Genomic DNA, 22,568 nt, shown 5'->3' on the forward strand with positions numbered 1-22,568 from the left:
AGCAGAAGAAAGGATATCAGAGATTGAAGACCAACTCAATGAAATAAAACAAGAAGGCAAGAATAGAGAAAGAAGAGTGAAAAGAAATGAACAAAGCCTCTAAGAAATATGGGATTATGTGAAAAGACCTAATCTACGTTTGATAGGTGTACCTGAAAGTGATGATCAGAATGGATTGAAGCTGGAAAACACTCTTCAGGATATTATCCAGGAGAACTTCCACAACCTAGCCAGCGAGACCACCATTCAAGTCCAGGAGAACACCACAAAGATATTCCTCAAGAAGAGCAACCCCAAGAGTTGCTCTAATCGTCCGATTCACCAGGGTTGAAATGAAGAAAAAAATGCTAAGGGCAGCAAGAGAGAAAGGTCCAGTTACCCACAAAGGGAAGCCCATCAGACTCACAGGGGATCTCTCTGCAGAAACACTACAAGCCAGAAGAGAGTGGGGGCCAATATTCAACATACTTAAAGAAAAGAACTTTTAACCCAGAATTTCATATCCAGTCAAACTAAGCTTCATAAGTGAAGGAGAAAGAAAATCCTTTATGAACAAGCAATTGCTGAGAGATTTTGTCACCACCAGGCCTGACTTATAAGAGAGCTCCTGAAAGAAGCACTGAACAAGGAAAGGAACAACCAGTATCAGCCACTCCAAAAATGTAGCAAATGGTAAAGACCATTGACACAATGAAAAAAATGCATCAACTAATGGGCAAAACATCCAGCTAGCATCAAAATGGCAGGATGAAATTTACACATAACAATATTAACCTTAAATGTAAATGGGCTAAATGCCCCATTCAAAAGACACAGACTGGCAAATTGGATAAGAAGTCAAGACCCATTGGTGTGCTGTATTCAGGAAACCCATCTCATGTGCAAGATACACATAGGCTCAAAATAAAGGGAGCGAGGAAGATTTATCAAGCAAATGGAGAGCAAAAAAAAAAAAAAGCAGGAGGTGCCATCCTAGTCTCTGATAAAATACACTATAAACCAACAAAGATGAAAAGAGACAAAGAAGGGCATTACATAATCGTAAAAGGATCAATGCATCAAGAAGAGCTAATGATCCTAAATATGTAAGTACCCAATACAGGAGCATGCAGGTACATAAAGCAAGTTCTTAAAGACCTACAAAGAGACTTGGACTCTGACACAATAATAGTGGGAGACTTTAACACTCCACTGTCAATATTAGATCAATGAGACAGAAAATTAACAAGGATATCCAGGACTTGAGCTCAGATCTGGACCAAGCAAACCTAACAGACATCTACAGAAATCTCCACCCCAAATCCACAGAATATACATTCATCTCAGCACCACATCACACCTACTCTAAAAATGACCACATAATTGGAAGTAAATCACTCCTCAGCAAATGCAGAAGAATGGAAATCATAACAAACAGTCTCTCAGACCACAGTGCAATCAAATTAGAACTCAGAATTGAGAAACTAACTCAGACCTGCACAGCTTCATGGAAACTGAACAACTGGCTCCTGAATGTCTACTGGATAAACAATGAAATGAAGGCAAATATAAAGATGTTCTTTGAAACCAATGAGAAGAAGACACAACATACCAAAATCTCTGGGACACATTTAAAGCTGTAACTAGGGGGAAATTTATAGCAATAAATGCCCACATGAGAAGTGAGGAAAGATCTAAAATCGATGCTCTATTGTCAAAATTGAAAGAGCTAGAGGAGCAAGATCAAAAAAATTCAAAAGCTAGCAGAAGACAAGAAATATCTAAGATCAGAGCAGAACCGAAGGACACAGAGACACAAAAAACCCTTAAAAAATCAATAAATTCAGGAGCTGTTTTTTTGAAAAGATCAACAAAATAGACTGCTGGCCAGATTAATAAAAAAGAAAAGGTAGAAGAATCAAATAGATGCAATAAAATACAATAAAGGGGTATCACCACTGATTCCACAGAAATACAAACTACCATCAGAGATTACTACAAACAACTCTATGCACATAAATCAGTAAACCTGAAAGAAATGGATAAATTCCTGGACATTTGCTCCCTCCCAAGCTTACACCAGGAGGAAGTTGAAACCTTGAATAGACCAATAACAAAGGCTGAAGTTGAGGCAGCAATTAATAGCCTACCAACCAAAAAATGTCCAGGTCCAGATGGGTTCACAGCCAAGTTCTACCAGATGTACAAAGAGGAGCTGGTATCATTCCTTCTAAAATTATTCCAAACAATACATTTCCCAAATCATTTTATGAGACCAACATCATCCTGATACCAAATACCTGGCAGAGACTCAAAAAAAAAAAGAAAACTTCAGGCCAATATCCATGATGAACATAGATGCAAAAATCTTCAATAAAATACTGGCAAACTGATTGCAACAGCACATCAAAAAGCTTATCCATCACAATCAAGTAGGCTTCATCCCAGGGTTGCAAAGCTGGTTCAACATACACAAGTCTATAAACGTAATCCACCACATACACAGAACCAAAGACAAAAACCACACGATTATCTCAATAGATACAGAGAAGGCCTTCGACAAAGTTCTACAGCCCTTTATGCTAAAAATTCTCAATAAACTAGGTATCGAAGGAACATATATCAAAACAATAAAAGCTATTTATGACAAACCTACAGCTAATACCATACTGAATGGGCAAAGACTGGAAGCATTCCCTTTGAAATCTGGCACTAGACAAGGATGCCCTCTCTCACCACTCCTATTCAATATAGTATTGGAAGTTCTAGCCAGAGCAATTAGGCAAGAAAAAAAAAAAAAGGGTATTCGATTAAGAAAAGAGGAAGTCAAGTTGGCTCTATTTGTAGATGACATAATTGTATATTTAGAAGACCCTATCATCTCTGCCCAAAATCTCCTGAAACTGATAAGCAACTTCAGCAAAGTCTCAGGATACAAAATCAATGCGCAGAAATCACAAGCATTTCTATACACCAATAACGGACTAACAGAGAGCCAAATCATGAGCAAACTCCCACTCACAGTCTCTACAAGGAGAATAAAATACCTAGGAATACAACTAACAAAGGATGGAAAGGACCTCTTCAAGGTGAACTACAAACCACTCCTCAAGAAAATAACAGAGGACATAAACAGATGGAGAAACATTCCATGTTCATGGTTAGGAAGAATCAACATTGTGAAAATGGTCATACTGCCCAAAGTAATTTATAGATTCAGCACTATCCCCATCAAGCTACCAATGACCTTCTTCACAGAACTGGAAAAAAATACCTTAAACTTCACATGGAACCAAAAGAGAGCCCGCATAGCCAAGACAACCCTAAGCAAAAAGAACAAAGTGGGAGGCATCATGCTACCTGATTTCAAGCTATACTACAAGGCTACAGTAATCAAAACAGCGATATAGACCAACGGAACAGAATAGAGGCCTGGAGGCAACGCCACACATCTACAACCATCTGATCTTTGACAAACCTGACAAAAACAGGCAAGGGGGAAAGGATTTCCCAATGGTGTTGGGAAAACTGGCTAGCCATGTGCAGAAAGCAGAAACTGGACCCCTTCCTGACACCTTACACTAAAAGTAACTCCAGATGGATTAGAGACTTAAACATAAGACCTAACACCATAAAATCCCTGGAAGAAAACCTAGGCAAAACCATTCAGGACATAGGCCTAGGCAAGGACTTCATGACTAAAACACCAAAAGCATTGGCAACAAAAGCCAAAATAGACAATGGGACCTAATTAAACTCCAGAGCTTTTGTACAGCAAAATAAAGAATCATTAGAGTGAACCAGCAACGAACAGAATGGGAAAAAATTTTTGCAATCTACCCATCTGATAAAGGGCTAATATCCAGAATCTACAAAGAACTAAAACAGATTTATAAGAAACAAACAACTAAACCCATCCAAAAGTGGGCGAAGGATATGAACAGTCACTTTTCAAAAGAAGACATATATGAGGCCAACAAACATATGAAAAAATGCTCATCATTGATTATTAGAGAAATGCAAATCAAAACCATATTCAGGTCCACCTTACTCTAGTTAGAATGGCGATCATTAAAAAATCTGGAGACAATAGATGCTGGAGAAGATGTGGAGAAATAGGAACACTTTTACACTGTTGGTTGGAGTGTAAACTAGTTCAACCATTGTGGAAAACGGTGTGATGCTTCCTCAAAGACCTAGAAACAGAAATTCCATTTGACCCAGCAATCTCATTACTGGGTATATACCCAAAGGATTATAAATCATTCTATTATAAAGACACATGCACACGTATGTTCATAGTGGCACTGTTTACAATAGCAAAGACCTGGAACCAACCCAAATGCCCATCGATGATAGACTGGACAAGGAAAATGTGGCACATATACACCATGGAATACTATGCAGCTACAAACAATGATGAGTTTGTGTCCTTTGGAGGGACATGGATGAACCTGGAAACCATCATTTCAGCAAACTGACACAAGAACAGAAACTCAAACACTACATGTTCTCACTCATAGGCAGGTGTTGAACAGTGAGAACACATGGACACAGGGAGGGCAGCATCACACACTGGGGTCTGTTGGGGGGGCCAAGGGAGGGACAGCAAGGGGATGGGGAGGTCAGGGAGGGATTGCAAGGGGAGAAATGCCAGATGTAGGCGATGGGGGATGGAGCCAGGAAACCACATTGCCATGTGTGTACCTATGCAACAATCCTGCATAATCTGCACATGTACCCCAGAACCTAAAGTACAATTAAAAAGAAAAAAAAAGAAACACAGCATTCAAAGTTTTGTTGCATGCATTTAAGATGTGATAATTTACAATATAAAAGCACGATACCAGAACACACATGTGTATTTACATAAGTGCACATATATACATATGCATATACACTAAGTGTACATATATGAACAACCAAACAGAAACTAAGAATATTATAATACCTGGTAAAGTCAAATAGGGGTGCTTTTTTCCTTCTAAGGTAAAAACTGTAGTGTACCATTTACACTGAATTTGTGTGTAAGTGTTTTGAATGAGTGCCACGCGGCATTACTATTTGTTATCATGCTCATGCTTAATAAAATTATTCTTTCATAAAATTGCAAAATCTGTATATTATTATACTTTTTGGGATGACTGTCAATGAAGAGCAGAAACAAATGAAAAATTACATTTATACAATATCATAGCTAACTACAGAAAACTCAGAATGTCCACACTGGTAGAAATGTATGACTCTGAATCTAGATTGATCCTTTTTCTAGAAAGATGTAGGACTAAAAGTTGTTAAAAATCTGTAAAACAATGAATAACAAGGACAAGTAGAACATGAATTTGTTCCCAAATTTTGAATACTAGTGTACGTGTTCGTATTGGTATTTTATTATTATTACTATTTTTGAGACCAACTCTCACTCTGTCACTGAGGCTAGAGTGCAGTGGTGCGATCTCGGCTAATTGCAACCTCTGCCTCCTGAGATTAAGCAATTCTCCTTCCTCAGCCTCCGGAATTGCTGGGACTACAGGAGTGTGCCACCATGCCTGACTAATTTTTTGTATTTTTTTAAGTAGAGATGAGGTTTCACAGTGTTAGCCAGGATGGTCTTGATCTCCTGACCTTGTGATCCACCCCCTCAGCCTTCCAAAGTGCTGGGATTACAGGCATGAGCCACTGGGCCTGGCCGGTATTGGTATTACTAGAGTGAGAACTCACTTTCACTTTTAAATAAGATCAAGTACTTTACAAAAAATATAAATTAATACATTGATAAATGAATAGGATTGTATTAGCATACAACAAAATAAAAAGTGACTACATAATTCTATGAATGGCAACTAAGCAAAATCAGGTGTTCATCTATACTTAAAAGATGTGAAGGAAAAAAAGTTCCGTGGTACCACATTCTGGTACCATAGCAAGTAAAAATATAAAAATAATTATGTATAAAGATTTAACAAAATTATTAAACAAAATGGATGACAAAGACCACGTTACAGACACATAGTATGATCCAATTTTTTTTTCAATACACTACAAAGAAATATATGAAAATATTATTAGTGGCCATCTCTAAAGTAAAATTTAAATTTTTTATTTTTTGCTAGTCTGTAACTTTCCAATTTTCTATAATTAATTTGTATTATTTTGTAATTACCCTAATTCAAAATGGAAGAAAATCATGGAATAGCCTGGGCGTATGCTCACCTGACCACACTCTTGCTGCATGCCAGTTCATTGATCAGGAAAGCCAGCACTGAGGCTTTCTGTGCTGGAGTGTGAGCCTGAAAAGCTTTGGTCTTCAGACTTTCAGTAAGCTCGGTTTGTCCACAGTGGGCTTCCATAAATATCTGTAAAATCTCGGAAACATTGTCTCGATTCACACCAACATTCAGCAAATGTTCTCCAAGAGCTGTTTTAGCCTATAAAAATTTGGCATTTTTATCAGTGTTGTTCATAACCATGTATAGCATGAAAACAATAAGATTAAAAATACTTATATTATTTGATCAAGATATTACTGACAAGGGCTGTATTCACTTTTTTTTTTTAAATGAAAGAGATATAAAAACGGTCAATAGTTAAGACAGACAAATATTCAAGTACTTGTATCTTTCTTTTCCCTCTTCAAATCATTGGTTCCAAGTCAGGCAGGGAGAAGAGTATGCAAATTCATGGGTAGCAGAAGTTTTAAATTACCTATCAAGCCTTCCATGACTATAAAAGCAACATCAACCTTTTCCCAGGTTTTATCTGGACATTTTATCAGGAATGACAGAGTGGGGAGGATCAAAAACAGTATTATGTTTTCTACCTTTAAGGTGTCATAAGTTTTGCTGATGAGGAAAAATAAATATGGAAACACTGAGGGAGACAGAAGAAACACAGGTGCATCTGAGAGGTTCTCGCTCTACAATATTACCTAGAGCAAAGCTCCCTGGAATATATACTGTATTTGGAATTAAGATAAATATGGACCTATTGAGGATCCACTGAGTAGCACAGGGTCTTAACGTTCTGGTCTGTAGGTGCCTTGATTAGCTTCAGTTACTCAGAGTGACTGAGAGAGAACAAGGCATAATTTCAGAAGGCACATACAAGTTCTAGTGACCTTATGAATTATGCATTCTGTTGTTGATGAATATCACTTAAGTATTTCCTTAAATCACCTTGGTCTTTGCCTACAGCTAGAGGAAAAAAGAGTAACTTGAGAATGGTCTACATTCCTTAAGCTTTACAACCAGGTTTTCTTTGTACACAGTATAACCTGACACAAATCTACATTTAACTTTGTGAGACATTAGGTGGAAAAATTAGATTAATCTACATAATCTTCTGTTAATATGCTAAAGCTATCTACCAATGCACTGACAGCACAAATTTAAAACATTTTATATTTTGTTTTTTTTTACCTTGTATCCTGTAATTAGACCTGGATCACATACAGCAGCTGAGAGGAGCCTCACAAGCAAGTCTTGTACTTCACCCATGCTGTCCCCTATATTTAGCAATCCCTCTTGAAGAACACTCAGGTTTGGAACATCAATATTCACATCAAAGCCCAAAACTTTACCAAAGTTTCGTAAGAACTGCACCACCATGAGACAGTCTGAAAATGTACTTCCAGAGAGAACAAGTCCTGGAATACGAGGCAACTCTGGTAAAGGCTGAAAATAAAATAAAATACAAATAAAGTAAAAATAGCTTAATTTTTAAAAAGCCATGATTTCATATCTTCTAAAGTAAAATAAGCTGCTACCTTTTCTTTTCCTCTTGTATTGTACCAGTAGCTTCCTTTGGGATTCTAAATTATCTGGGGGCATTTCTATAACCCCCATGGAACTAAGCATAGCATCTTGAAGTAAGTATCATCATACAAGTAAGCAACCATCAATAAATTCTGGTTGAATTCAATTATGAACTTAGATCTTTGCAAAAGAGACACTAATTTTAATCAACTTGCATATTAAATCAATTGACATATCCACATCAACAAAACACAGATTATATAACTGGAGCAAAAATTAAATAAAATACAAACATTTCAAAAGTACTTTACCATGGACATACTTATAGGGCATGTACATCAATTTCTTCTAATGATGATGACGTATTTAAAAATCATACTTTTTTTTTTTGCTTAGAAACAAACAGTATGTATCTGTGGGCTCTGTGGTTGGAGAAAGTGGTACCATCTGTGGCTAATGAATGAAGACAAATAACTAGGTCCACATAACTAGAATCCGTGACCCTGTACATAAACCCAGTTATAATGCAATTAAGGTCGTTAGGTTTCCCTGTATTTAGGCAAAACATTTATGAGTTTCAGTATTAAAATTAGCTGTCTCTGTTGCTATTTCTCAAATATGCTCACATATTAACATTTTAATGACTAAATTCCAGTATTAGTTGTCACCAACATTTTAAAAATTCAATACATAGGTAATCTAAATTTAAAACATTTTTGCCAGTGAATGAGAGCCTAAAAAATTACTTTAAATTTTAATTGAAAAAAAAGTGACATAAATATTTCTATTTATCTGAATTGGCCTTAGTTTAAAAATATTTCTCCATCCTGCATTTATTCAGGTAACCAACTGAAGACTTTTTCTATTAATACTGTATGGAAATACAAAACTACAGATAATAGCTGATCTCATACAAATATTGTATATTCTACCTGAAAACCAATAATCCTCACTCTCCCTTTTCTTGAACCACATGAAACATACACATTTCTACATAATTCTAAAAATTTACATAACAAAGCTAAGCTAATAAAAATATGGCTCAAAATGGACTTACATACTTGATATAGTACATATGAATTTAAATGAATATAAAAGATACAAGAAAATGAAGCTCACTTAGGATTTAGAAAGCTTGATCAATATGAGCTTATTAAATGTGTTAACTAATTTATATACCCATTCTCTGCTTAGGAAAATTTAAACATCCAAATGACTAAAACTACTAACTATATTCTCATTTTTATTTAGAAGCATTTATGCTAAGTAAATAGAATGTTAATATAGTTCAATCCATTCTAGGATACTAAAAGTTTGCTTTAAGCACTTTAGAAAAGAGCTTACATAAATCAATAGACAATAATTACTTGCATATCATTTGAATATTGCATAAGTAAATACATAGCCTACTAATGAAGTATAATAATATAGAGATGAAATGCATTATTGATATTTTTCTGGAAGTACCATCTTCTTAACTACAGTCAAAACATAATTGATTTCTATTCAAAAGTATATGAAATTATGCTGGTTGCCAAGATTACAGCAAGCTTTCTAAATTTATACTTTTATATTTCAGCAACATTACATGTCTGTGAAGCACTATGGAAGACAAAACACATATGAGGTACTTTGGTTGGACACAGTTTCGTGGCTTTCAGGATGATAAACAGCATAGGCTCTGGAGTTTAACAAACTGGAGTTTGAATCCAAATTGCCATTTATTAGTTGTATAATCTTGGGCAAGTTCCCTAACATCTTTTTGTCTCAGTTTTTTCATGTGTAAATGGGAAAAAATACCAACACTAAAGGATTGTATTGAGGATTAAATGACAAAATTCAAGTAAGTGCTTAGCATAGTACCAGCATGCAGTAAGCATGTTCAAAGGGTGGCCACCTAAAGCACTGAAATAGGTCAGGCTGGGTGCAGTGGCTCACGCTTGTTATCCCAGCACTTTGGGAGGCTGTGATGGGTGGGACACCTGAGGTCAGCAGTTCGAGACCAGCCTGACAAATATGGTGAAACCCCGTCTCTACTAAAATACAAAAGTTAGCTGGGCGTGGTGGTGAGTGCCTGTGGTCCCAGCTACTTGGGAGGCGTATGATACAACAGAATTGCTTGAACCCAGGAGGCAGAGGTTGCAGTGAGCTGAGATCACGCCACTGCACTCTAGCCTGGGCAACAGGGTGAGACTCTCAAAAAAAAAATAAGTAAAGAATAAAAGAAAGAAAGCACTGAAGTAGGTCATAGATTATAAATCCTAATTTATTTAAATATCTGTAGGCATGTGGGAAGGAGTTAAGATTTGTCCATGCCTGGAATCCCAGCACTTTGGGAGACTGAGGTGGTTAGATCACTTGAGCCCAGGAGTTGGAGACCAGCCTGGGCAACAGAAGACCCTGTCTCTACAAAAAATTAAAATAACAAAACCAAAAAACTAGCCAGGCATGATGGCAAGTGTCTGTGGTTCCAGCTACTCAGAAGACTGAGGTCAGTGGATCACTTGAGCCTGGGAATGAGAAGTTGAGGCTTCAGTGAGCTATAATCCTGCTACTGCTCCATTCCAGCCTAAATGACAGAGTAAGACCCTGTCTGAAAACAACCAATCAACCAACCAACCAAATAAACAAACAATAAAATTGCCATTACCTGCATAAGAGATCCAGAGAGGTTTACTGGTAGCTATCTAGGAAAGGCAAATTGACCTAGATTTGGAAATTCACTGCTATAGTTAAAAATGAAAGGCTTTCGCAATAGCAGCTCTGGCAAATAAATCAGGTAAGAAAACTGGAAAAATTAATTAATAAAATGGTGTGCATGACATATAAATTACCTTTTGGTCTGCTAAGCACATGTCTTCATTAGGCTTCTTTAGTTCCTTTGCCATTTCTAATTCTAATCTTCGTTGCTCTAGTTTACGCTCTTTATTTAATCTTTTCTCATCACGTTTTTCTTGCTTCAATCGTTCTTTTTCCTTAAAAAGAAAATAATGTACATATATTCTTCTTAATCATTGTATATGTTGGGATAAACTTAGAATTATATAGCAACGATGTATTATTTTGCTTTTCATTAATCTTACTCTCTGATTTTCAAAATAATCTTGACTATATAATTAATATCAATATTAGATTCAACCTAGACTATTTTGTTATTCAAAATTTGTTCAATCATTTGCCAAGTTATAAGAATAAAATACTTATTAATAAAAGCAGGTACTTAAAATGCACATTGGCAACTACATATCTTACTAAATAAAGTTATCAGCACAAATTTTAGTGTGGCTCCAGGAAGCAAAGGATTTACAGCAGGGAAGTGGAAGTAACATGTTTGAATTTGCAAAAGCAGTTCTTTCAAAGCGAATTAGCTAGTCTTAAGATAGCACCTGTGATGAAAGAAAAATATTATTCATCACCATAAACAACGTTTAAAGAGAATGTAAAATCAATTCTGAAGGCAATTTCAAAAGCATTAAAAATGTTTTGGTAATGGCAATAACATGGAAATAACTGACTTGTCTGTTGCAGGGAATGATATTTTGTTGGAGGAAGTGAAGAGATTTTCTATTATAGTATCATTATCATTACTTTATCATCATATCTCAAATATAGCTCTCATTTATTTAGAGGAGAGACAACAGTAGAATCATAAGTCAATTCTGACCTACTACTGCACATGTGCCACACATTGCTAATTGGTTTACTTTTGTAAGGCTGATTCCATCTCTTCCTTGATTAAAAGTCTTTTAGTTTTCTATCAAAATAAGGCCTAAGTCTTTACTTTTGAATTCCACACTCTTCTAATCTCACTGCTCACATTTTTTTTTCTGTGTAGGTTTAGAATTTGCTATTCCTGATGGAATATTTATTTCCTTAGTTGCTTATATTGGTTCACGTCAATCAAAAAGTTCATTTTTCCGATCTTGCATATTTAAATCCTAATTAAACACTACCAGTTTCTATTACGTCTCACAGCTCTTAACTCTGATTTTAACATAGCACTCATTGCTTTCTGTACTCTATTACTATTTATGCCCATATTCTAATCATCTCCATTTCAATTATCACTGGTAAGTGAGTACCCTGACTGCTGCTGAAGGGATTTGCCAACAGGGAGAAAGAGAGGAGTGGGAAAGAACATGGGACCAGAGAGTAGAAAAATTGCCAGCAGTTTCAAGACTGGAGCGTAGGTTGCAAGTTGAACAGTTGCTGAATATTATGATAGCCAGAGGCCAGATCATCAGGGCCTTTTTATATGACATGCACAAGTTACTGTTCATTTTTATATTGCCTCTGAATTTTTGGGTTACTGATTCATGCAGACATTTTGGGAGGACAAATGATAAGGAAGCTTAAGTTGATATCAGAAAAGTTCTATAATTAATTTTACTAGTTATAAACCAAAAAGCAGTTTCTGAGGGTCTAACAACAAAAGATAGATATACACAATTAACGTGTAATAGTCCCACAATGCAGGTACAGATTTTCAAATCAAATTATTAGGCAGTATTTTTTTTTCTTTAAAATGATTTGTGAATGATTTATTAAATTCCATACATACAGATTCTTCATTTAGCTTTGATTTACTTCTTAGTTTTCATCTTTCTGACCATCCACTGTCTTTTAAACCTCTTGGCATTTTGTTTTTTCTGGACTCCCCAAGCATTATTCAAAAACTGGACAGCAGCCCTTTTTACTGGTAACCTCTTGTTAGCAAGAGACAGGAACTTATTTACTGTAGTCCTGTTAGTTCCTGGCCCATACATAGAATTATGGATGAAGGCTTGTGCTGCTTGTTGTCTTGCCTCTCTCAGATCTTGGTCTTTCAGCCTTACAGCCAGGTAGCTTTTATTCTGGCTGACAGACTGTATTTTCTGTACTTTAACTTTCTTGGAGTCATTTCCTTTTTCACAGTCTTCATTTTTCTTTTGCAAATTAACTTCTTTTACCTTTCCTGCTACTAGCCCTGACAAAAGGGCAGCAGAGTCACTGGTAGAATAATTTTTTCCCCAAGAATTGAAATTTTGATTCTTAAACACATGAACTGTTGCTCTAAGAACTTTCCAAAGAAGGGAAGATTTAAGTTTTTGGTTCCTCACCAGAGCAATGAATTAGGATCACTAACAGAAAAAAGCATATTAAATATCTCTTACTAATTTCAAAGAAGCTACTGCAAAATTTTCTGCCACACTCATGTGCCACGTGATGTTTTAGTCAATCAAGAATTGAACATACTGCGGTGTCTATGCTATATAGCCTAGATGTGTAGCAGTCTATACCATCTAAGCTTTGGGTATGCTACTCTACGATGTCTGTACAATAACGAAATTGATTAATGACACACTTCTCAGAATATATTGTCATGGTTAAGTGACATGGCTTTACACAGAGCTAACCCAGACCTCTTAATGATTATATTTATAACAACAATTATAAATATAATTGAGACTACTAGTTACTAAAGTGTTGAAAATGGTTACTATTACTTTTTAAAAAGAAAGAAAACCCATGTGACACTGATGTTCTCTTCACTGTGCCAACTTCCCACTGGTAGCAATCCTAGAGGTACATACACACTCCATAGATACATGGGCAACAAGCTAGAGTGCACTGAATGCCATAAGATAGATTATATTCTTGGACTATATGAATTTTAGCTGGTGATACTTTTTTCCAATTAAAAAAACATAATATGGAATATAATGTAAAGGTGACATTGATATTTATGACTAAATGGAGATTTCCAAAAAATTATAGAAATTGGTGTGACCTTTATCAGTTAAAGACAAACATTTATTACTGTTTACTGTCAGGCATACTTTAATTAAAATGTGTAGTATCTCAATTCAGTATGAATTGCATAGAACTAACATACATTCTGTGATTTTGGTACAAGTTGACTCTCAAAGAGCGAGAGCTTCCAAGGTCCCCTCAACCACCAACTAATATTTAGAATGCCATATAAACCTGTCACAGTCTAGCTCCACACAAGTTCTAGTCTCACATCTCACAATTCACAGTGGATTTCCCATGTTCCAGCCACACTGTATGACACACCTGTGTGGAGAAGACAGCACAACCCCTTTGAAGTTACTACTTGGATGATTAATGGTTAATGAAGCAACACCAAAGCCAAGACGGCGTGTACATGAGGTTAAAATGGCTAACATCCTCTTTTGTACCCCACTCCCAGGTCTTGTTTAGTCACAATACTGTACCTCTGTATACGCCATACCTATTGTCTAGAATGCCTAGTTCCTCCTCCTTCACAAAAAGTCTGTATAAAGCCTGTTTTTTTTTTTTTTTTAAATCCTTACCACAATGCCTTCAGACATTTTGTACTTCCTGCTTTTGAGCTTCCATACAACTTACTACAGCATTTGTTGCACTGTGTAGCAACTGTTTGTTTAAAGTTGATCTCTCTCACTCAAGTATAAGCCTCGTCTAGAGGGCAGGGGAAATAACTCATTCACCTGTTTCTTCACGGACCTATTCAATTCTTCCCTGGACACCTAGAGAAAGTTTTTAATGATTTTATCTTTCTCTTTGACTCTCAGCCTGTATCAGTCCAACTTTCCTCTCCCACTGGTCTCCATAGTCTAAGTATTGTTCTTACTTCTGACTACAGTTGTGATATGACTGTAACAGATACATTTGGTATGGATGGTATGGCATATAAAAATATTTGACTATATGGTATGGCATATAAAAACATTTGAGTATTTATAAATTTGCTAAATGATTAATTCTTCAAATGACACAAACTAAAATTAAGGTATCATTTTGAACTGGTCATTAAATGTATTCAATAGGCAATTTTTTCTTCACTTTAAATATTTTACTCTGTGGACAAACATAACAGGTATCTTCTTCCATTTTCAGTTAAGAGTATATACAAACCTTGAATCCAAAAGTGGAATTCAATGCATTTAGATTACATTTAGAAATTTTAAAACTATCTAAAGTATATTTCTAACATTTACTTTGACATTATTAATTTCTTAGCCATATAACATGTATTGTGATTTGATATGCTTGCAAACAGACACCTCCCCTATAAAAATTAAGCAGATTTATTATCCAATAATTTTGCCAAAAACTAAAGTTTAAAGTGGTGCTACTTTAGGCCAAATATAAAGGCATGCAAATTTGTATAGTACCCTCACTGCTAGACTCAGTATAATGCTCAGAAGAACAATCTATTTTTCCACTTTTTACCTTAGCCTTTTCTTGACAAAGTAAGTTGCCATATTATGAACCTATATCTAATTTCTATAATATTATATTTTGTTGCTCTGCCAGATAATAGAATTTTACAATGAAATTTTGTGATTTTGCAAGGTTAGGCCTTTGATTTGCTAGAGAAAAAAGCGATTAAACCTATCCTAATATGAAAAGAAAGTTAAAACATATTTTACATTAATACTGGTGAAACTTCAGGACAATAAATTAGACTGTCTACAAAATGTAGCTCTAAAGTAGATTTTAGATTAACTATAATTATAAGCAAATTAGCATACATCATCCTAATTTTTTTTTGCCTTTTTCCCTTTATCCCCACCCAGTTTTCCAGATACAGAAAATGTTGAAATAAATATGAGCTCTTGGATTATAAGTCATTTATAACAAAATATCTGTACTTATTTACATTCCCACCAACAGTATAAGGGTTCCCTTTTCTCCACATCCTTGTAAGCATTCGTCATTGCCTGTCTTCTGTATAAAAGCCACTTTCACTAGGGTAAGATAATGTCTCATTGTAGCTTTCATATACATTTTTTGACGACCAGTGATGTTCAGCACCTTTTCTTATACCTCCTTGCCATTTGTATGTGTTCTTTTGGTTTATTCAGGTCTTTTGCCCATTTTTAACTTGGATTGTCAGATTTTTTTTCCTACTGAGTTGAGCTCTTTATATATTCTGGTTATTCTGTACTTACTTTAGATAAACTATCTTTAAATATTATGTAGGATAGCTATTATTACATAAATGTCTCCTAAGTTAAAATTGAAATGTTACTAATTCTTGAGTTAAAGATTTTAATAAATATAAATAACAATGTTTTCCAAAACCTGCTTTTTTATGTGACATTTAACACTCTGCTGAATATTTTTTTTTTGAGATGGTGTCTCACTGTGTCCCTCTGGCTGGAGTGCAGTGGCGTGATCTCAGCTCACCACAAAGTCTGCCTCTCCGGTTGAAGCAATTCTCCTGCCTCAGGCTCCTGAGTAGCTGGGACTACAGGTACACGCCACCATGACCAGCTAATTTTTTGTAATTTAGTAGAGATGGGATTTCACGGTTTGCCCAGGCTGGTCTCGAACTCCTGAGCTCAGGCAATCTGCCTGCTTTGGCCTCCCAAAGTGCTGGGATTACAGGTGTGAGCCACCATGCCTGGCCCCTGAATTTTAAAAAATTTTTTAAAATAATTTTTATCTTTCCTATGGTGCTGAACGTTAAATTGTTAATATAAAAATAACATTTGTTTATAAAAGCAATTTAATTTTAAAATTAAAATCAAATACATTTGCATAAGTGTTGTTTAAGTATACTTACTATTTTGTCAACCAAAAATGTGTTTGCTTAGAAACTGTCTACATGTACAATTCTACTTATTTTTTTTACTAAATGACTGGTGTAAATATACAATTATAAAATATTCCTTATTACTTGAATCATTAGGAGAGTACATATTTTTTTCTGCTTTCAAATTGTTTATTAGATGACTTCTGAAACCTGAAACTCTCTTCCATTTTATGGCTTTGTCTCCTGAAGTGCTGACACAGTCATTCTGTAATAGATGCACGTTTAACAACCTTGTGCAGTTTACTGATCCTTCGGGGGACATGCAGAAGACTGTTAATATTACCATGGTTGATTATTCAGTTAATATGAGTAAATTGATTTTAAATTTGTGACTGGTATAGTTTGAAGTTTTCATAATGAAAACAAAAGATTTTGAGTTAAATGTTGCTTTCTCATGTTCCTTAAATCAGCCTTGTTTCTGGTGATTAGTAACAATGAAAGCAGATATATTTCATATTAAATTAGGAAATAAGCTTTTTGTATTCATGAGGATAAAGATTAGTATTTCTTACACTATGAAAATATTTATGAACTATGATGATATACTAATGACCCTTTAATGTTAATATGATAATGAGATAATTTATATAAATCTGAGGATTTTGTTTACTAATTATATATTTATATAAAGGAGAAACTATTAAAATTAGATTTAACAACTTGAAAACCAATAGAAATTTGAGAGTTTTTTAGTGAAAAAATATATTGACGTAGTACTAAATCCAAAAGATCAGTGTAGTATACACAAAGAATCACACAAGTAGTGTTTGTGTTACCTCCTTAGTTTGATAGGTGTGGGGAGTTTCTTGGAAAAATTTCAGGTACTGTAGGAGATTTTTACTTAACACAGTGAAAGCAATTTGTTTTTTTAACTTCATTACTCATTAAACATTATTCATAACATTCATTTTAATCCTAGTTTTCTTTCTTTATAGTCTAATAATTAAAGATCTAAAGGTATTAACATTTATAATCAGGGTTATGTATGAGCCAATTCAGAATTTTGAACTGTTCTTGCCTAAGTATCATTTGGCCTTCATTTTGTAATAAAGTTTGTTCTTTAAATAGGTAATAACAGAAAATTATTACAGATTTGGGCGCCATTAGGAGGTAACAGGTGGCAGAATATGAAGCTACAGGGTGCCCATTATTGACATTCCACTAGTTACATCTTGTGCATGGTAAGTAATAATGAGGAAATAGGCAAGTACATATAGGAATGCTTTGTTAATACTGAGGTTTATGTAAGACTGGGTGAAAGTTTTGATCGTCATTAAAAATATGCCTTGCATTTGCTTAACTACTTACACTGTTCAGTTTTATCTCTCTAATATGATTACTGCATCTTAAATATTCTTTTTCTTTTTCCCACAGTATCTAATTTAATCCTGGGCACACCTTAGTAGTTTGAAAAATTAACACTTAGTTGATCACAGATCTATTGACACCATTCATTAGAGCAGTGGTCCCCAATCTTTTTGGCACCAGGGACGAGTTTCATGGAAGATAGTTTTTCCACAGACAGGAGTGGGGTAGTGGGGGTGATGGTTTCAGGATGAAACTCTTCCACCTCAGATCATCATCATTAGATTCTCATTAGGAGCATGCAGCCTAGATCCCTTGCATGAGCAGTTCACAATAGGGTTTGTGCTTCTATGAGAATCTGATCCTGCCACTGATCTGGCAGGAGGTCAAGCTCTGGCACCTGGCTCAGGAGCAGGTACTGGTCCGAGACCCAGGGGACCCCTGCATTAGAGGAACACAATTTAAAATCAAAATGACTGATAAAATTATCCAGTCCATGACACCTGTTCACGGGTTTATGGTTATCAGAGGATAACTTTTGTGTGTGTGTGTCAGATGGAATCTCACTCTGTCACCCAGGTTGGAGGGCAGTGGCATGATCTCAGCTCATTGCAATTTCTGCCTCCCAGGTTCAAGTGATTCTCCTGCCCCAGCCTCCCAAGTAGCTGGGATTATGCGAGTATGTCACCAGGCCTTTGTTTTGTGTGGTGTAGTTTTAAATAGAGACAGGGTTTTATCATGTTGGCCAGACTGGTCTTGAAATCCTGACCTCAGGTAATCCTCCTGCCTCAGTCTCCCAAAGTGCTGAGATTACAGGTGTGATCCACCTTGCCCTGCCGATAACATTTTAAGAACTCAATTTTACCTATAAAATTATTTGAAACGTTCTGATTGAGGATTATTTGTGGCATATGTTATTGCATTGTAGAATAATAGTTCCTTGAGTGTTTGACTATAACAAAAGAACACCAACTGGAGTAAAATAAAATTAAAAGATTTTACTATCATATAAAGATAATTACATAGAAAACATAGTAATATAATTTAATAATTCTTTTGTACTTAATTTGATATTTTAGTTCTGTCACAATCACTTTAATTTTACTTTATTCATTCATTTACAATTTTCTAGGCACCTCCAATTTACTTGGTTCTAATCAAGGCACTGGCAATACAATGGTATAGACAGACAAAAGTCCTGTCCTCATAGATCTTATATTCTGGGAGAAACTAGCCCAGAAACAATAAGATGAACGAATGGGGTGGGGTGTAAGAAAAAGCAAAATTAGGTGTTCTGAGAAAGTCTTTTTTTTTTTTTTTTTTTTTTTTTTTTTTTTTTTTTTTTTTTTTTTTTTTTTTTTTTTTTTTTGAGATGGAGTTTTGCTCTTGCCGCCCAGGCTGGAGTGCAAACAATCTCAGCTCACTGCAAACTCTACCTCCCAGGTTCAAGTGATTCTCCTGCTGGGAAGGCCTTTGTGAATAGCTAACATTTGATTGGTGACTGAACAACAAATAGGAACCATCTGAATATTTGGTGGAAAAACAGCAATAGTACAGACTGTTCATTCAGGAATAATAGCAAGACAAAAATAACCAGAATATAGTGCATAAGGGACAAATTGTATGATGTAAAACTGAGTGATAGGCAGAAGTCAGTGGGAGAATGCCATGGTGAGGAGTTTGAACTTTATTGTAATTGCAATGAGAAGCCCCTGGATAGTGTCAGGATAGTGTCTGGTTTACTTTCTGAAAAGATCACTTCAGCTGCTCTGTGGAGAATGTATAGGGAGTGCTGAGGAAAGCAATAATGAAAACAGAGAAACCAGGCTCTTTCAGCTATTAGGATTTAACTCATTACATCATGTGCATATGCACTTATTGGCTTTATTCTGGTTTAATATTTTAACACAGTTGCCTTGCCATTTATTTTCAAAGTACGTAGGCTTAATATGTGCAAGCCTATTAATAACTTGTATTGATCCAATATAGCTGGGTTAATTTTCCTGCAGCTTTTCTCCCTTTATCTGCTTCCTGTTTTTTGGCTTATACATACTTCAGATTTGTGAGTGAGTATTCTGTATTGTACTTCTGTTTCTTTTTGCTCAGGACAAATGTAGCTAGGAAAGGGAGAGCTGCACCAGATTTCTGGTATCTCCTTCTCAGTTTTATTGAAAGAACTGTAGTGGATTCACTCTATTTAGTCAAGAGTATATCCTTTTCCTCTGAGAGGTGCTCTTAGGCTTTGAAGGATTCTTAAAATACCTAATTTTAATCAGTGTTATTTCTCCCATGGCTGCTATCCTCCACTCAACTCAGATCTTTCTCACCTCTCTGTTGCAGCTTTCCCACTGTCCCCAGGCCCCAGTGGGCAAATGTGAAAAACCAGAAGGAGAGTTCACGTCTTTGAGGCCTTTGGGGTGCCTCTTTCACCTGGGCATTCCCTCCCTCAGATGATCTCATTCTTACTATTTTACTGGATCTTCTCTTCTAATGAATCCTAGTATGCCTGAAGACAATGTTCTGTGTTATTTTGGTTAGCTTTCCTCCCTGCCAGGAAAAACCAGAATGGCAAGCCCCGGTTCTTTTTATTCCTTCTGATTAAAAACAAACAAACCCACAATTGGTAGGGAAGAACTTGTGTCTTGCGTGATTTTCTACATCTTTTTCCTGGGTTATTAATTGGTCCCTCCATTTCCAACTCGCCACACTGAGGGAATTAGGTTCAGTGTTCAGGCTTTTAATTAGTCCCCTTCCTTACTCTTCCCTTCACTGTACTGTTTCCATAAGGGAATAGAGAGCAGCCATGCCAATTCCCCGAATATGTTACCTCTCTCTTTCCCTGTGATTTTTCAGAAATTGTGGTTATAATTCCATGCACAGATAGATTCAATTATTATGTTAGGCATAGAGGGTGTCAATAGGCCTGGATAATCAAAAGGTTAGGGAAAAAAAGACGGCAGGAAAAGTGTTGGAGTAAAACTTCCATAAGCTTTAAGAAAAGTTGGCCAGGCGTGGTGGCTCATACCTGTAATCCCAGCACTTTGGGGTGCTGAGGCAGGTGAATCACGAGGTTAGGAGTTTGCGACCAGCCTGGCCAACATGGTGAAACCCTGTCTCTACTAAAAATACAAAAAATTAGCTGGGCATGGTGGCGGGCACTTGTAATCTCAGCTACTCAGGAGGCTGAGGCAGGAGAATTACTTGAACCTGAAAGGTGGAGGCTGCAGTGAGCCGAGATCATGCCACTGCATTCCAACCCAGGTGACAGTGCGAGACTCCATCTCAAAAAAAAAAAAAAAAGTCACAGAAAGTGATCACTGTAATATATGTTACAAGCTATGTTAAGTCTATGCAAAGAGGTAATCTATGTCAGTAGTTCACAACCCTGGTGATGCATCTTGCTAAGCCTATTCTACACATATGTAATGTCAGTGGTTAAGTACTATGTGGTGCCAGGCACTGTTCTAAGAACTTTACGCACACAGAGACACATGTCCATCTAATCATCTCTTGAACTCTAGGAAACAGAAGTTAGTATTATCTTTATTTTATAGACGAAATGAATCACAAAGAAATTAAATAACATGCCCAAGGTCATATAGCTGGCAAGTAATGAAATCAGAATTCGAATTCAGAAAATCTGGCTACTTTGCACAGGTTCCAAAACAATACACCTATTTTCTCTACAGACCCAATATCTATCTATATTGCTAATTTAAGCTAGAGCTGAGACCAAAATATGGAAATACAGGCCTCCCAAGTTCTAGATCAAACAGTGTCATTTTCATTAATTCTCACTTATTAAATGCTTATCTCACTTAATAATCCCATAATCCTAGGAGGTAGGTATCTTTATCTCAATTTTAAAGAAGTAGACTGAAAACATAAAGGAAATTGGTGGCAGAACCAGCAGGGGAATCTGTGTTTTTCAACCTCCATAGCCCCAGTATAATGACTGTATTCAACTGTTTTAATACAGAATGTTATTCCTTTATAACATGTATTTATTTTAACCTTTAAGTGATTTCTATTAAACTCCAAATACGCCCATTCTTATGTACTGCAGTAATTTTCTTATTCTGAATTATCTGTTAAAAGTTATTTTAAGAAAAATACTTCGATCTAATTTTACACAGAGAATGCTAAAGAATAATTCTTAGGGCAGAAATCCAGGGTCGGAATGATTTGTGTTTGAATTAGGACATATAGGACTTGTCTAGGCATGCTGTAATACTAGTTTTGTGAAACTCTGTGTCAGTAATAAATAGCTACTTTTATCTAAACCAATGTCATTTACCACACTAAAAAAAGACAGTTAAAATCTTAGCCAGGAAAACCAACACATACATTGGAATCCTTCCTACATTCTTTTATGTTCTAACACTTAGTTACTATCTCTAAACTTTTGCTTTGCTTATGAAAGCCAGTAAGTCATAACAAACCTTATACTCTGAAAAACGTATATTTAGAAGAGCCAATGCTTTAGGAAAAAGTATTACTTTAAAAGGTAATATTTTTCTAGAAACATACACTTACTTCTGCTTTCTTACGAGCTTCCATAGCTTTCATAAGCATCATGTGTTGTCGCCTTCGCTCTCGTTCCTGAGGCCAGATAAAATTTGGAAAATAACTCAACCACAATTAACAGTTTGATTTTCCAATAGAAAAACAAAAACAAAAACAAAACAAAAACTCAGTATAGCATGTTTAGCTTTTATAGACAAGTCACAGTAAATACTAAATATAAGACAAGAATGGCCAGTCTGTGCATGTTTTAGTTCAGGTTTAGAAAGCAAATACAAGAACAATCAAAAGCAAAAAGGTAAAGCAATGAACATGGAGACAGTGTAAACAGAAGCATACAAGATTTACTTATGGTCAGTTGTGATGCTCCTTCAAAAGCTGGCAGAACAAAAAGCATAATGGTTGGCTGGAACAGGTCA

General features: G+C 35.7%; 1 protein-coding gene across 27 annotated transcripts in view; it reads right to left on the bottom strand.

Moving 5' to 3' along the window:
- BAZ2B (bromodomain adjacent to zinc finger domain 2B) overlaps positions 1–22,568 on the bottom strand; it is a 334,986-nt gene that overhangs the window by 60,465 nt on the left and 251,953 nt on the right. For all 27 annotated transcript variants that reach the window (XR_001830422.2, XR_001830420.2, XM_017546664.2 and 24 more), the window contains 4 exons: positions 22,162–22,227; positions 10,568–10,708; positions 7,398–7,652; positions 6,193–6,407 (listed from right to left, as the gene is read on the bottom strand). Coding sequence is in view for 25 of the 27 variants with exons in the window: in XM_017546664.2 (XP_017402153.1) it covers positions 6,193–6,407; positions 7,398–7,652; positions 10,568–10,708; positions 22,162–22,227 (677 nt within the window). In the remaining 2 variants the exon portion in view is untranslated. The remainder of the gene's footprint in view (positions 1–6,192; positions 6,408–7,397; positions 7,653–10,567; positions 10,709–22,161; positions 22,228–22,568) is intronic.

This window comes from Cebus imitator, unplaced genomic scaffold (genome assembly GCF_001604975.1).
Source record: "Cebus imitator isolate Cc_AM_T3 unplaced genomic scaffold, Cebus_imitator-1.0 Scaffold10, whole genome shotgun sequence".
In the NCBI taxonomy this organism is placed as follows: Eukaryota; Metazoa; Chordata; class Mammalia; order Primates; family Cebidae; genus Cebus; species Cebus imitator.